General features: G+C 38.2%; 2 protein-coding genes across 7 annotated transcripts in view; both read left to right on the forward strand.

The window, feature by feature from the left end:
* Positions 1-5715, forward strand: part of sorbs1 (sorbin and SH3 domain containing 1) — a 50574-nt gene extending 44859 nt beyond the window's left edge. For 5 of the 6 annotated variants that reach the window (XM_077581477.1, XM_077581482.1, XM_077581480.1 and 2 more), the window contains 3 exons: positions 15-202; positions 1418-1524; positions 1786-5715. In XM_077581477.1, coding sequence (XP_077437603.1) covers positions 15-202; positions 1418-1524; positions 1786-1853 — 363 coding nt within the window. In that variant the 3' untranslated portion in view covers positions 1854-5715. The remainder of the gene's footprint in view (positions 1-14; positions 203-1417; positions 1525-1785) is intronic. The other variant, XM_077581481.1, reaches the window with a different exon arrangement.
* A 1180-nt stretch (positions 5716-6895) lies between these two features.
* On the forward strand, positions 6896-15033 carry pdlim1 (PDZ and LIM domain 1 (elfin)). Its single transcript, XM_077581720.1, has 7 exons — positions 6896-7106; positions 8204-8355; positions 10461-10545; positions 11150-11334; positions 11500-11645; positions 12951-13068; positions 13715-15033. Exons 1-7 carry the CDS (start codon positions 7014-7016, stop codon positions 13899-13901), a joined length of 966 nt encoding a protein of 321 aa, XP_077437846.1. The 5' UTR covers positions 6896-7013; the 3' UTR covers positions 13902-15033.
* Positions 15034-16457: the final 1424 nt, after the last annotated feature.

Genomic DNA, 16457 nt, shown 5'->3' on the forward strand with positions numbered 1-16457 from the left:
GCTCCTACTACTAGGAGGCAGTGTGTAATGAGATCTTGAATATAGCAGAGACCTCAGTGAGGTACTGCGGCACCTTGTCCCATCACCCTCTCAACGCACTTCATAGACTGCACTCCCACCCCAGTAAACAATCTCTCATCATTTCCCAGCAACCCCTGTCCCACAGCAGCAGCCCAGAGCCCAGCCGTCTCAACTGTGGAATGTAAGTAGGATCTACTAGTATGTACGTTTGGGTTTCACATCCACAACATATGGACACAATTATTGCAATATGTGGTCTTTACGCATATAGAAAGTGAACATGGGTAGCATAAAGGGAATGTTTTGGGGTGATGCAAGACTCTAGTTTTGCTTAGGGTTGCACTCTAAAAATTGTTGGGTCAAAAATAACCCAAACTGGGTCAAAAAGAAAAGGACCAAACTTTTTGGGTTATTTATCGACGGTAATCCAAAACATTGGGTCAAATGAATAAATCACAAAAAAAGCACACACAAAAAACTGGCCTAGTTTTTATTTATTTTATTTGTATTTTTTATTGTGGGTTATTCATTTGACCCAATGTTTTCCACTACTTGGGTCAAATTTGACCCAATTCTCAAAGGTTTGTGTCTGTTTAGTGCAAATCAACACCAAAAGTTGGGTCAAAATGAATAACCCACAAAAAAAGGCTGTTTATTTTGTGTTCTGTACAAACCATTCCAACCATTTTTTATGTGGTTTATTCATTTGACCCAATTTCTGGGATTAGATAAATGACCCAAAATGTTGGGTCCATGCCTTTTTGACCCAATTTGGGTTATTTTTGACCCAACTGTTTTTAGAGAGTGTGTGTATAGGATACTTTTTTCCAAAGTAGAGGTGCAATTGATTAATCAATTAAATGACAACTAATCAATTAGCAAATAATTATTTTTGAAAATAAATCAATAAAATAAACCTTTTTTTTTAATGATTTAAAATGGTTCGTGCAATGTCTGTAGTCCTCCATGTAAATAGACTGATCTTTGTGTTGAATCAAAATAAAACATTTGCTTCTACATTGGAAAACAGTGATCAACATTTTTGCCTATTTTATGTTACAGATCAAAACAGTAACTCAATCATAATTACTGTAATCATTGTTTGTGTATTTTCTGCACTTTCAATTTGTAATAATGTCCTGATTTTGAATTGAGATAGAATTTTAAATGTTTTTTTTTTTTGTTTGTTTTTTATCTGATCAATTAATCCAAAAGAGTCGACAGATTAATCTAGCATAGGTGTATATGGCTGACACTCAAACATGCTTACCGGTATTTATTTTTGAAGTACAGTATATCATCTGTTATTGGTTTGACTGAATCTTCTTCACTGGTCTCAGATGTCTATCATGTCCTGTCCGTAGTGTTTACCAGTGTCTCCTCTGCTCCGCTGCAGTTTCCAAGCTCTGTACAGTTATGCGCCGCAGAACGAAGACGAGCTGGAGCTGCAGGAAGGAGATCTCGTCAGCGTCATGGAAAAGTGTGACGACGGCTGGTTTGTCGGTATGTAGCGCAGGCCTCGCATTCCTGCCTGATGCAGTCAGTCTTACTATTTCACGTAGTATGCGTCCATATAGGGATTCTCCTGAATGAGTCCTGCAGACGTATAATGTGCAAGCTCAGGGTACTGATTGGCTGATTCAAATAATTGAAGGGATAATCAAAACAAAACAGGCATTTCTCACTCTTTATTTTAATCCGGTTGATTATGTTTTGTGAGTTAAACGAAGCACACATCTGATTCGGGTCTCTGTTTATTTCCAGGTACCTCAAAGAGGACTAATCAGTTTGGGACTTTCCCTGGGAATTACGTGAAGGAGGTGAAACTGTAAAGTGATGAATCTCAACTGTAGCACTACAAGCATGGCTGTGGGTTAGAGTAGTCCTTTAGGCAAAATGATTGGTTCATTCTAAAGAATGTAAAATTGCACAGCGAAGGTGGTTGTATACTCAATGCCCAAACCACAGCATGGTGTATACATGCATATTTTACACACGTGCCGGTCTCCACATGAGAATATAATCTGTGAACGTTTTTTTTTTTTGTTTACAAATACAAGCTTCCAATCTGTTGCCATTTACACCATACGGGCCCTCTTTTCATAGACAGATATTATTTCGCAGACCACACCACGCCTTGTTTTCTCTCATACACCCCTGGCAATTTGGTGACAGAAAGTAGGCTAGACTTTAGACCAAGTGAAACCAGGTCTAAATTGTGGCGCAGGTGGTGTAATGTGCTTTTGATGGATTTGATCAATTGCATAATTGATTGTATTTTCTAATGTGGGGTTGGATGTCACACGTATACACACGATTGGGGGTTTAAGTCGGTCTCCAATAAAGGCTGGTATATTTTCGAGAATCCCGCTGGATGGGTGTCAACGTTACCGTTAATCACGGGATTGGGATGTGACGGGGTAAAAAAAACTCTCGGACTCTCGCCAGTACTTTATGCTTCCGCCATGTAGAATGACAAGAGCTGCTTCAATTGGCCGGGAATGAAGTCGGCTGTGTTCAGTCCCACAACGGCGCATTTCTAACTACGTCCATCTACAAAAATGCCAAAAGAAAGAAAACTACCAAAGTTCGACTGCACTCTGCGCTAGGCCATGAAAACAGGGCCCATGTGTTTATGTAGCACCTCAGTCCGACTACAGCAGCACACCAGATTATGAATGGAATAGGTTTTATTACTGGAACTGGATTTGGGATTTTTTATTTTGTGCAGTCAGTACCGTTTCTGTATCGGGTGCAAGTTTAATGTAAACAATGTTTTTCCACAACCTTTATCACCAATCTTGTGCATGCTGAGAAATTTTTTCCAAATGTGCAGTTGTCTTCTATTTTTCTTAGCCACTATGTCAAAACCCAATCACAGCATATGTTTAGTAGTGAGAAATATCTTACGAGAGTAAACAATGTAAATAATGCAAATAATTTCAGACACTTAATTTATCATTTTATACGTCTTGTTTTAAAGCATTAGCCATGTTTGCTGTCACGTGATGCCTCCAAGGTAGATGGCGGTAGACGACTCGCTTCCAAGTTGCAAAAGCACAGGACAGGCGTGGCAGCGTTTCACTTCCTGCTTGGTCATTTAGGGAAGTCCCACAAAATTAGCACAGCACAGAATTAACCATGAACCGTTTGAAGCCAACAGAAAATAATTATTTGAAAGCATGGTGAGATTCGACACCTTCCTTGATGGGATTGTATGTTCCGCTCGTGTAAATGTGTACAGCAACTTAAGAGGCCTTTGAAATATGGATACAGACTCTATATTTGTAACTCCCAGCTTTTAGTTTGCAAACTAAGAAATCCAAATCGCATATGAAAGGCTGGCATCCAAAAGCCGGCGTATCGACTGTGATTTCCTAACAATGTCAGATGGTGCCCAATTATGTCCTTCTGAAATTCCTCAACAGGCTGTATATTGGTACTCACAGTCATTCTTAGTGCTTGTTGTTCCAGATGTATATAGGACAGTTGAAAAAAAATAAACTATCAATATTTATACTGTATGAGTAAATATCTAATCAAGCATTGCCAGACTATCGGTAGCCCTTCAGTATTATACGGCGTATGGAAGCATCACAGCGTATTAGCTACATTTGTGCAGTGATGAGTGTCACACAGTATGGTTTGATTGCATATTTCACAAGACCCTTGTAGCAATCTGCACTTTGTCCTCACTGATGTGTGTTTCTTCTTCTACGACATACTGTGTTATGAGTGTGCCGGTTATAGCACTTATAGAATGTTCTGGTATTTTGTCACTTCACAAAAGCATGTTTTATGTTCTGCTGGCCAAACTTTTTTTTTTTTTTTTAGTTCTCATGTAATCATGCAATGTCCTCGTTAATGTTTTTGTGTTTGTTGGGAGACAGCTGACCTACAGGCGGCGCTCTCCTGTGACAGAACTATAGGAACATGTCTGTGTAGAACAACTTTAAATGGGGAGTCAATCCAAAAATGGTCTTTGCAGTATTATGATGTATGTGCACTAGGGGTGTGCCAAAAAATTGATTCTCATAAGAATCGCGATTCTCGTTTAGTACGATTCAGAATCGATTTTAAATGTCCCAAAATCGATTTTATTGAAATTATTTTATACTGTCTTCCCTTTGTTTGTTTGTGCCTTTATTAGGAGTGCTGTTCATGTTGTACCTGATTTGGCCACTTAGGGGCAGTGTGGTTCCACACAGACTGATACACTATTAAGTTGTAGCCACATTAGACAGTAGAAGGAAAAAGTCACGATCAAGTTATTCCAATAAGTTTTTTGTTTTTTTTCTCAGCGTAGAGACGTTCTTTTGAGTGATAAAAGTGCCGCGAGTAGCGCGCTAATTAGCATTAGCGAGTCAGACTGGAGTAGGTCATTACGATTCCTTGAACATCTATAAATTGAAGCAAAAATCATTGTCAATAAAATCATTTTGAATCTAAAAGCGTTCTTGATCGAAACTTTGGAAAATTACCTAATCACAATTCTATGACTGAAAATGTTCACACTCCTTTTAACTGTCTAGCATAAATTTTTAATTTCATATAATATTATGAATTACTTACTATAAAATTACTGTATCAATGAACTAAAAGAGAACCATTTGTAGTTGGAAACCATATTTATCCACTTTTATGTTGACAAAAGTAATACAAATTTGAAAAATATTTTATTGTGCATTTAGAACAGATGTAATGTGCAATTAATTTGCGATTAACCGTGAGTTTACAGGAAGTTATGTGGTTAAACATTGTAATCGACTGACAGTCCTAATATATAGAGTATGACATAGGCATTAAATTTGTTTTAAGTTGCATTAAAAACGGCATTAAATTAGATTTGCTCATACCTGCAGAAACCTTGTGATTTATATTGCATTTGTCAGCCATTGTAAGTCGAAAACAAGTGTCAAAATGGCCGCCCCCTAAGATAGATAAAACTAATGGGTGGATTTTGCTGCCTAACTCATATTCCGCAAACACAATATTGATCACAATGCCGTGTTTAGACTAGTGGATACAACATATGATTGTAAAGATTTTTTTTTCTTGACTTCCCCTTTAACACAATTTGCTTGCGTCATAACACATCACAGGATGTATGAATGTACGATATTTGAATGTGATGCAAAATACGTTCTAAGGTCATCTTGAGTTAACACAGAACATAGGAAGGATTGTAAATATGTAAAATAAGAAACCGACTGCATGTGATGAGAGCGTCGAGTGGGGCGTTCGGTCACATGCAGCATTTTATCTACCTGAAGGATTTTTGCCACAGTGTGGAACGTTACTGAGCACAGGAAGTTTGATGCATAGGAACATTACGCTGCCATTTGTGAGCTCATAATGCCTTCTGTTTGATGCAGAATTGTGCCTCATTTTCATTTGAGAGTATTTCTGAAATGTATTTCTGTTACCATGCTTTGCCCGTGTAGTCCCAGTCTTTGTAGTGGGAGTACATTTACGGAAATCTTGTCAATTACTCTGTAAGTATCAAAAGTGTGACATAGTGATTTCAACAATTATGTTACGGTTGAATTTGTTTGCGACACGAAAACCTGCGACAAGTTTGGTTTGTTTGCTTCAATTTGCGGTGTTTCATTGACAATATTAAAATAAAGATGCTATACACTGCTGTGACTTTGGCATTATGCAGTATTTAATAAACATTTTAAAACAATTGTATTAAGCGTAGTATTTTTGGATTCACTCCGCATGTCACATGTAATGGTGCTTTTAAGTTGTCCTCATCAGGGTCACAGGTTAGACGGAGCCCATCTGAGTTTGGGTGAGAGGCAGCAGGGTACACCAACAGTGGTCAACAATCAATCATATCCTTAATATTTCAAACCGAACCAATCTATAATCGTCAACCCGTCAACGTTATTTTTCTGCTGCTATTTTAGGACCGACAGTAAATTTCAGTCCCATCAACCACGCTTCCGTCCTGCTAAATTACATCTTGTTGCCATTAGTTTCTGCTTGACACTGTTATGTTACTATTTCCTCACTAATGTCACCTTAGCTGTTCACTAACCTGCCAGACGTAAAATGGCACACTTACAGGACCCGTTAGCTGTTTAACAACGTGCCTGATGTAAAATCAACAAATTGAGCACTAAACTTATCATAAACGTAAGTGTATATTTACTTGCTTAAAAAGGAGTGGCTCAGCCGCAGTCACGGGATAGAAGTGTATTTTATTTTCTATTTAATTTCTATTCTTAGAACTGTGGGGTCCATGTTGGTGACTCCTACATTAACTTTTGTTTAAAAAAAATAAATCTGGTTAATGTTTGTTTTTTTCTATTCAGTATATACAAGACACGTTTCAAGTTCACACCCGAGTAGAGTACTCTCAGTTTGTTAGTAAATACACAAAAGAAGGTCTCAATCACTCAGCTCAGCACACGGAAGCTTTCTCACTCTACTTGAGCAGCAATCCTGGAATGAATTCAAATTTTGGGAGCGGCACATTCCACATCCTGGGATTAAAGCTCTACCATAAATGGTAAACTTGCATGTAACAGGCAGGAGTGACGGCACCCACAGGCCAGTCAAGCCTGCTTCATGCGTGTCAGAGATCGTTTAATACGCGGAGGGGTTGCTCTTTAGTGTTTTCAGTACAGGAGTTTAGGTAAGGACCGTGCGCCTTCTAATGCAAGATTAGGATTTCCGTCAACTTAATTTAAGTAGGAGTGGGGAAATAAACAAATCATTCAAAAATAATAAAGAAAGTTTGAGTACCCGCTTAACTACTAATTCATAAATTCCAGATTGGAGCCATATGTTATCTTGTGATAGACGATCCTCGAATCCTCCCTGAGCGGCTTCCCGAGCCTCGTCGTCCTCCTAACTTGAGGCCCCGCCCCCTTTCTACCTCCAGGAGACCTGGCCATTGATGATCACCTCGCAGGTCATTCGCGCAAGCGAGCAGACCAAGTGACAGCTACTTTGAACGCATCGACAGTCGTTTGTTAGTTATGCCTCTGCGGGTAGTGATACAGGGTCCTGGGCCCTGGGGATTCAGGCTGGTCGGAGGAAAAGACTTCGAGCAACCGCTGACTATATCCCGGGTAAGTTTGCATGAGTAACTGCTGGTTACAAGTTGCGTGGAGAAGCACACCTGGGCTTGTAGGCTGAAAAGCAATTAACAAACTTGCTGAACTAGTTAACTAACAATCAGCGACCTGCGCTGACGTGTCTCGAAGATGTTGAATAAATTGTGCGTTTTATATTCTCATATTTAGCTTCTAGCTAGCTCCGCATAATGTTACATAAAGAAATGAACGATTTCTGCTTGGAGTTGTAATGTTTTTTTGTTTAAAGACTTAGTTGGGGGCCTTTGTCTTGTTTGTAGCTGTACATTTTACAGTATGAGTAAAATACTAGTACAAATAGATTGTGTATGCTTTAACTCAGTTGAATGCATTAGGAAACCTTTTTTTTTCAAGAGTCAGTGAACGCCTCGTAAGATCTATCTATCTATCGATCTCCCCCTAGAAACTAAAACTGCAACAATGAACATATTTTAAAAATATTTTACTGCCAATTAAAACGTTATCTTTTTAAATGTTGGATTTAAGCATCTGTGCTAATAATAGTGTGGCCAATGAATGTGAATGTTTTCACTGGCTCTGTTGATTTTATAATAATAATAATAATAATAATAATAATGCATTGGATTTATATAGCGCTTTTCTAGGCACTCAAGGACGCTTTACAGAGGATTGGAGCCATTATTCATGCACTCACACATTCATATATGAGTGTGAGTAGCAATGTGTGTGAAGTGCCTTGCCCAAGTACTCAACGACACATGACTTGGGGAGAGCGGGGATCGAACAGACGACCTTCTGCTTACTGAGCGACCGTTTTAGTAGAGCGGTGGCTGCTATTTTTGTGTCTCAGTGCTCTGTCCTCCCCACCCATCAAACATGATTACAAATTCCTGAGCAGTGCCAGAGTTTCTTGTCTTTAGGGCTTTATTTTCAATAGTGTCCGCCCCCCCAGGCAATTCTACCTGTGTGTGTGTACTGTAAACAATAACACACGTTCAGGTCAGTGTGTGAAGGTCAGTTTTGTGTGGAAGACTGAGTAGAAATGAGAGATTTATTTATAAAAAAAAATAAATAATACATATCTTGTTCATCACTTGTCTCTTGCAATGCAGGTGACGCCTGGAAGCAAAGCAGCCGAGGCCAACCTCTGCATTGGCGACGTGATCTTGGCTATTGATGGTGAAGCCACGGACAACATGACTCACTTGGCAGCACAAAACAAAATTAAGGGGTGCATACAGGACATGGCGCTTTCTATAGACAGGTAAGACGTCATTCGGATCGTCAGAGACAGCTCACCTCCAATCCAGGTGTTAAGGTGATGACACAATTGTTACGGCGCGTTACATCATCTCCCGTTAAGATTTATGATCTAGACCCACCTGCAAAAAGTGAAAATCTGCGCTATAGAGACTTTTTTTTTTAGTTACACTTATTACAAGGGTTCAACTTATTAAATATTTTAAAAATGTTCCTTACCTGATGGCAGTGTCCCAAATAAGAGGCACAGCACGCTCGTTTCAAGCTGTCCTTTTGTCACTCCCAGTTGACGTTTACTGTGAAACTGACACGTAAAATAAAAAAAACATTTAATGGATGAGTTTGAATTTGAATTACAGGAAGTTGACTTAGATTCAGTGCAATTTTAAGATACTCATTTTCATCACATATCATGAGAATGAGAAGTGACATACAATTTTTTTTTTTCAAAATGGAGGTACACAGACTAACATTGATAATGTTTAGTAATATATCTACCATCATATCAAACAATTTCAATGTTCTGTTTTATCTGAGTAACCATTTAATGTTGAAATAAAATTTAAAAAAACAGTACATTTTACCATTGACTATAATTAGGTATTGTGTTATATAGTGACAGTCCTTATAATATATAATAATATTTGTATGAAATTCATGTTGGGGTTATAATAGGGTTATATACTGTAAAGCTTAATTAAATATGCTTTAATTTTGCATTATGATTTTTTATTTTATTTTGGAATTTAAATTCTACTTCCTGGAATTTGAATTGCAATTCTACTTCCTATTTGACACCTCAATTCAAAAATTGAATTGGAATTGAAATGGATACGTGACTCATTTGACCATTTTCAGAAGTAATAAGTTAATATTTTGTCCAGAATTAATTTGATAACTTCAGTATGTACAATTAATACACTTAAAAACTAATTTTTCCACTTGCTGTTCACCTGTTTTCTGGGTTTGGGCTGCAAACTGAGCCATGATTGGTCGTTAACTACTGCTGAAAATTGATAAATTAGTCAAGTATCCCTTTAAGGGTCATTGTCAATTTAATACGGAATTTTATACACCACTGAAACAAAAGAGAATTAAACATAGTATTTTTAAACACCAAATTGTTCAAACAATCCACGTCATTCTGTCTTATCAACGTCTGCTACCCTATTGCTAACACGTAATGTGAAGCCGTAGCTTTTGACCAATTAGAAACCTTCCAACAAATGCAGAGCAGCAACACATACAAACAGAGCATAGAACAATACACACAGATATATATTCTTGCTGCTTTGTGGTAATGACTATTAATGAAGATTAGTTGGGGGCCTTCTCTGCCTCTTCACCTTAATTACACTGCAACTCTTCCAGTAATCTTAAATGCTGCTTGTGATGTGGTACTGCACTAAAACCCATTTTAAAAAATACTTAAAATACATGAAAACTAAGCCTGCCAGTTAAGTCTAATTTAAGATAATAATAAAAAATCTAATTAAGATAAGGGAATATGTGGCTGTGTCAGTAACACTGACGGACTTGGAATCAATGTAGCGACTACTAGGGGTGTGCCAAAAAATCGATTCTCATTTAGTACGATTCATAATCGATTTGAAATGTCCCAAAATCCATTTTATTTAAACTATTTTATACTGTCTTGCCTTTGTGTGTGCCTTTATTTGGAGCGCTGTTCATGTTGTACCCGGTTTGGCCACTGGGGGGCAGTGTGGTTCCACGCGGTGTAATACACTGTTAAATTGTAGCCACATTAGGGAGTAGAAGGAAAAAGTCACGATCACATTATTCCAATAAAAGTTGTTTTTTTCTTTCAGCGTGGAGACGTTCTTTTGAGTGATAAAAGTGCCGCGAGTAGCGCGCTAATTAGCATTAGCGCGTCAGACTGGAGTAGATCATTACAATTCCTTGCACATTTATAGATTGAAGCAAAAAATCATTGTCAATCAAATAAATCATTTTGAATCAAAAATCGTACGTATTTGAAAATCGATTCTGAATCGACTCGCAGACCCAAAAATCGGAATCGTGAGACATTCAAAGATTCCCACCCTTAGCGATGACTGTAAATGACTATGAGCCTTGCGTTTGTTTCAGATCAGACAATAAGTTGTGGTCTCCGCTGTCATCGGAAGAAGGCAAGTCGCACCCCTACAAGATGAATCTCGCATCAGAGCCGCGGGTGCGTGTCTGCAGACTCAACATCTCAACTGGAACTTGCTCAATGACTTGCTCTCCTCTGTCATTTAGAGTGAAATCATCACATTCAGCTTTACCGCTACTCGTACAATTTCCGCTAGCCTTGAACTTTTTCCTGGCCGCGCCCCTCCAGGCCCAACGATGAAGTCATTGTTTACGTCCCAACAGGAGGTTTCCTAGACGACAGTAGTTTATCTGCCATGCCGTGACGCAAGACTCGGCTCCTGCCTGCTGAGCGGAGAGCAAAGGCCAGTGGGTTGCGTCGCCGCAGGCTGCGTGGCCTCCACAAGGCCACGCACGCTCTTTAGTTGCTGTGCAGTTTGGTCACAAACACGCGTGTTGAATGCCTTTGTGCGATTTGTCACTTGGATGCCTCGTCACTCGTATCTGTCCCAAGTGCTTGTGCCGTGACCTGCTTGATCTGTGACTCAGCTTGCCGTCAGTCATGTAATTTCCCTTTTGGGATGCTTGAAACTTGAGCTCATTGCTGACTGTGTTGCTGGGAAAGAAAAAAAAAAAACAACTAATCACTTCTCTTGGTCAGTTTCACACAAAGCTTTTGACATTATTGTAACTGTCTTTGGCAGGAAGTGAAACAGATAGGCTCCGCCCACAACAGGAGTGCTCTGCCATTCTCCGGTTTTGGTTCCAAGGTTGTGACCAGCCAGTACAACAACCCGGCTGGCCTCTACTCGTCAGAGAATATCAAGGACTTCAACACTGCCGTGGACGAAGTCAAAACCTTGACGACCACCAACGAGCCCGACAACTTGTAAGAACCAACTCGAGGGAAAGTAGACATTTTCCGGACTTTGATGTTGCTGGCGTAAATGCTTCATGTTATGTCAACACGTGCGAAGACCATTTTTGCTTTGAGGATTTTTTGTTTGTTTGTGGTTCATACAAACGTACCCATCTGTTGACATCCGCCTTGCAGAGCTGCAGATCCGTCAAAGTCCACCAAGCGACCACCGATAGCGGCCGACTCGGAGGTCTACAAAATGCTGCAAGAGAACCAGGTGTCTGATGAGCCCCCCCGACAGTCTGCGTCCTTCAAGGTGCTGCAGGAGATCCTTGAGACGGGTACGCGTCACAGTTGTTCATTTTTTGTGTCAAGCCGTTTTGAACAGCAAATTGTTAACAGGCTTGATTGTACGTCAGGGGTCTGCAACCTGCGTCTGGGGCCACGTGTGGCTTTTTAGTTCCACTCCTGTGGATCTCTAAAAAATATATATTATTTATTTATTTTACATATTTTGTATGTAGATGAAGTATTCTTTAGATTAATGATTTAGATTAAAAATGAACAATTAAATATTTAAAAGGTCATAGTCCAAATTTGTAAGTTTTTGTAAATTTGTCACAAAAAGAGACGAAAGGTTAGAGGAATACATTTTAAAATCAAATAGAAAGGTTGGGGGGCAGTTAATTTGATATCAAAAAAATTTCAAAAAGTGACTATAAAATGTTCGAAAAGGGAAGATGTAAAGCAGAAAATTACCATACAATGTACACAAAGATGCCACACGCACACAAATCTGAAGATTTATTTTTAAAAAGGCAGAAAAGAAGAGCCCGGGGGGGGGGGGGGGGTGTTTACCATTAAATGTCTTTGGAATTGTCAAAAAGTCAGAAAATTCATTAAAAAAAAAAAATCAGAAAAGAAAACATTCAAACTGTATAAACTATAAAATGTCCCAAAACAAATAAGTCATCCCAAAATTTAACATATAATGTACATTAAATTGCCACATGATTCAGTTTTGTTTTTTTTAAGCAGAAAATAAAACTTTATAAAGTAAATTATAAAATGTCCAAAAACAAAAGAAGTGATCCCAAAAATTACCATAAAATGTCCACTAAATTGCCAAATATATCAGAAAATTTATAGCAAAAGGGCGGATAGCCATAAAATGTCCCAAAATAAATGAAAGAAGCGAGTAAAAGAATCACCATATGTCTATAAAATTGCCCAAAATGCCAGAAAATTGACAGAAAATACTACACATGAAAGTCTGAAACACACACACGCACGCACACACAAAATTCCACACGAAAGACGGAAAGTAGAAGAAATTGAATCTCATAGTATTGGATGCTGCATATTTTCTAAAATGGTGCAGCTCTAATTAGCTCTTAAACCCTCGGTCGGTACAGTAGACTAACACTAACACACCGTTTCGTTCATCATAATGTTCATAGCTTTTCCGACTCCAGACAAGAATTTTTTTTTCTCATTTTTTTGGCCTAAAATGGCTCTTTTGACAGTAAAGGTTGCTGACCCCTGTTCTGTCATATTTCCCACACCAATTGCATATAAGGAGGAGCTGGGGGTTACAAAGTAAAGTAACCCAAAGATGGCGCTTGTGTGCGTCTCATCGTTTGTAGGTCATTCTGACAAACCATCAGGGTTCAGGAGTGTGAAAGCACCAACATCAAAGATTGGCTCTTCCGTTGGAAATGCTGAGAAGCTTCCCATCTGTGATAAATGTGGATCAGGGGTTGTGTAAGTATTTAAGCCTTTTAAGTTTTGTAGGGCGGTTTGCATTATTACGTTTGAGAGCTTGCACGCTTATCTGGTCTAGTCTTCTACTCTGGCGCCATCTGGTGGCCATAACAGTCACATTAGTTGTCGTTCCTGCCGTATCTTGCTTGCTATACTTAATTTGCAATTCAGAAAATCCAGCCAGTTGTTCTTAAAGCGATACTTGACTTATTGATCCATTTACAACAGTAAGAAGTTGATATTTTGTCTGTAATTAATGTGATAACTTTATTATTTTTCATGAACATTTAATATCTTTAAAACACATTTTTCCACTTGCTGTCGACTTAAGATGACATCACCTGTTGCTGAGGAAATTGGTAACGACCAATCATGACTCAGCAACAGGTGATGTCATCTTCAGTCGACAGCAAGTGGAAAAATGTGTTTTTAAATGTATTGTACATGAAAAATAATGAAATGATCCAATTAATTCTGGATAAAATATTAACTTTTGACAGCAGAAAATGGCTCAAAATGGCAGAACTTGGTCCAGCAGCAACAAATAAGTGCTTATGTTTACTTTTTACTGCGGTTAATACCATATGCCTTTTATTCGAGAGCAAAGTGAGGCTAGGAGGTTGAATGGTTGACTTTTGTGACTCAGGGGGATGCTGGTGAAACTGCGCGACAAGTTCCGACACCCCGAGTGCTACACCTGCACAGACTGCGACGTCAGCTTGAAACAGAAAGGACATTTCTTCGTGGAGGACCAGATTTACTGCGAGAAGCACGCACGCGAGCGGATGACCCCGCCCGAGGGCTACGACGTGGTCACGGTCTTCCCCAAGTAGACGGATCAAGGACTTGAGCCTCAGACTGCACGCTAGTTTTAAGACACTTCAAGGCATTTCGTTTCAGCTTAGACACTCTTCTTGAGTGGAAGTTGATTTGCACAAAAGAACTTTGGCATGCGGTAGCCTACAGTAATATGTAAACGCTTCATACTTTTTAGATTACAGTTTATTCCTGTTTTGCCACTGATTTGAATGATAATTAGTGCAGTATAGGAAAAGAACCACTGTTTTTGGATGATTGTTTTTTTTTTTTTAAAGGGGGAAGTCAACCTCCCCAAAAAATTCTTGACAATAATACTATGCAGCCCAACTAGTCTAAATACGGTATTCTGGTTTATATTGCGTTAGTGGAATATGAGTTATGCAGCAAAATCCAGCCGTTTTTATTCATTTCAGGGGGGCGACCATTTTGCCACTTGCTGTCGAGTGAAAGCAAGTGGCAAAATGGCTGCCTTCAGATATTTTGCTGCATTTTTTTTTAACTCATTCACTGCCATTGACGGTTATAGACATCAAATATTCATTTTAACTATTTCTATTAGTTTATAATTTTTTCCCATTTTTGTTAACAAGAGTATGAAAACCTAGAATTTTTTATTGTACATTTAGAACAGATATAAAATTTGTGATTAATTGTGAGTTAACTCACGAAGTCATACGAAGTCAATTAATGATTCAAAATTTTAATCGCATGACGCTTCTAATTTTTAATAATCTTTTCTTTAATTGCGTCAGGCGATTTAAATTTTTAACTGTAATTAATCTCATGACTTCAATAGTTAACTCACGATTAATCATACATTTTATATCTGGTCTAAATGTACAATAAAAAAAAATCTAGGTTTTCATACTCTTGTTAACAAAAGTGGAAAAAAATGTAAACTAATAGAAATAGTTCAAATAAATTTTAGACGTCCATAGACGTGAATGAGTTAATCAGATTGTCATGTTAGGTCTCACATTGTTGTCGAGAATTTTTTACGGTGGACTTCCCCTTTAACCCTGCACAAGGAACTCATGGTGACAACACAAATGCATAATTTTTGTATTGTTTTTATTGAATAGAACTATTTTACAAAAATATGTCAAACATTTTAATATCAATTCCAAATAAATATTTTAGTTTTAAGTCGTTGCCTATTTTCTCAATGTATTGATTGCCTGGAAACTAATAAGTGCTACAACTTCAACAAGACCAAACCAATAGCTTAAAAAATAAAGCGTGTTAAAAAAATTAAATAAGTTACACATAAATAAATAACTGCTTAGAAATGTTTTGCAACAGTAAAGTGATCGTACAAAAGTGGGCATTGGAATGTTAATATTACCACTCATGCCTGAGCTCTGTCTCACTGTAGAGTAACTTCTTGGGATAAAAAGTCGCTTTAGCACAACAATTCAGTTCCGATTGTTCCGAGTGAGCTTCGGCCCGGCTGGAGACAGACAGGTTGTCTGCCGCGTGATTCTCTATACGCAGAGTCTCCGTCAGGGCCCAGATGTAGTTGTGGGCGAACCGCAGTGTTTCAATCTTGGTCATTTTAGCGTCCTCGGGCAGAGCCGGCAAGATGTTCCTGAGCGCGTTCAGAGCAGAGTTGAGGTTGTGCATCCGGTGACGCTCTCTGTCGTTTGCCTTCACCCGGCGTCTGCCCCGCAATGCGGAGTACGCGCATTTGCTTTGGCGCGTTTGGTTTTGACGCACGTCGTGTTCGCTGCAGTCTTTGGCGGTGTGGCCATTTGGGAAACTTCCGGATGTGTTCACGTCACTTAGCGCACAGTGCTTTTTGGGAAACATCCTATTCGGTTGGGCCTGCAGAGTGTAACAAATAAATTAAATATCGTATTGTGTATGTTGAAACATTTCCCACTCATTTGCATAAGCGTTAAAATCCAATACAGGCCTAACGGCCTAAATCTTTCGTAATCTAAATAACGTTTAGTGACGTACACAAAATGTGGATTATTGTGCTGAAAACTATACAAACAAACTAAAACTTACGGAAGCGTATTGCATTCACTTGGGAAAAAAACCCTCCTGTTTTCCTGACAATTTTTTTTTGGTTGCTTTGTTTTTTTGAGTAATTTTTTTCTTTCTTGTTTTTCTGACAATTTTTTTGGGTTGCTTTGTTTTTTTGAGTAATTGTTTTTCTTTCTTGTTTTTCTGACAAATTTTTTTGGGTTGCTTTGTTTTTTTGAGTATTTTTTTTTCTTTCTGTTTTTCTGAATATTATTTTCAGTTTTACTGAAAAAAATTGTCAAAAAAAATATTCAGAAAAACAAGCTGAAAAAAAATATTCAGAAAAACAAGCTGAAAAAAAATATTCAGAAAAACAGGAGAAAAAAATATTCAGAAAAACAGAGGAAAAACTTATTTAAAAAAACTGAAAAAAATTATTTAAAAAAAACAGAAAAAAATATTTTAAAAAAACAGGGGGAAAAATATTCAAAAAAACAACGCTCCCCCAAAAAAATTTGTCAGAAAAACAGGACTTTTTTTTTCAAGTGAATGCAATACGCTTGCGTAAAAACTACTGTAAACATTAAAATAATAATTTG

Source organism: Vanacampus margaritifer, chromosome 12 (assembly GCF_051991255.1).
Source record: "Vanacampus margaritifer isolate UIUO_Vmar chromosome 12, RoL_Vmar_1.0, whole genome shotgun sequence".
NCBI classification, from domain to species: Eukaryota; Metazoa; Chordata; class Actinopteri; order Syngnathiformes; family Syngnathidae; genus Vanacampus; species Vanacampus margaritifer.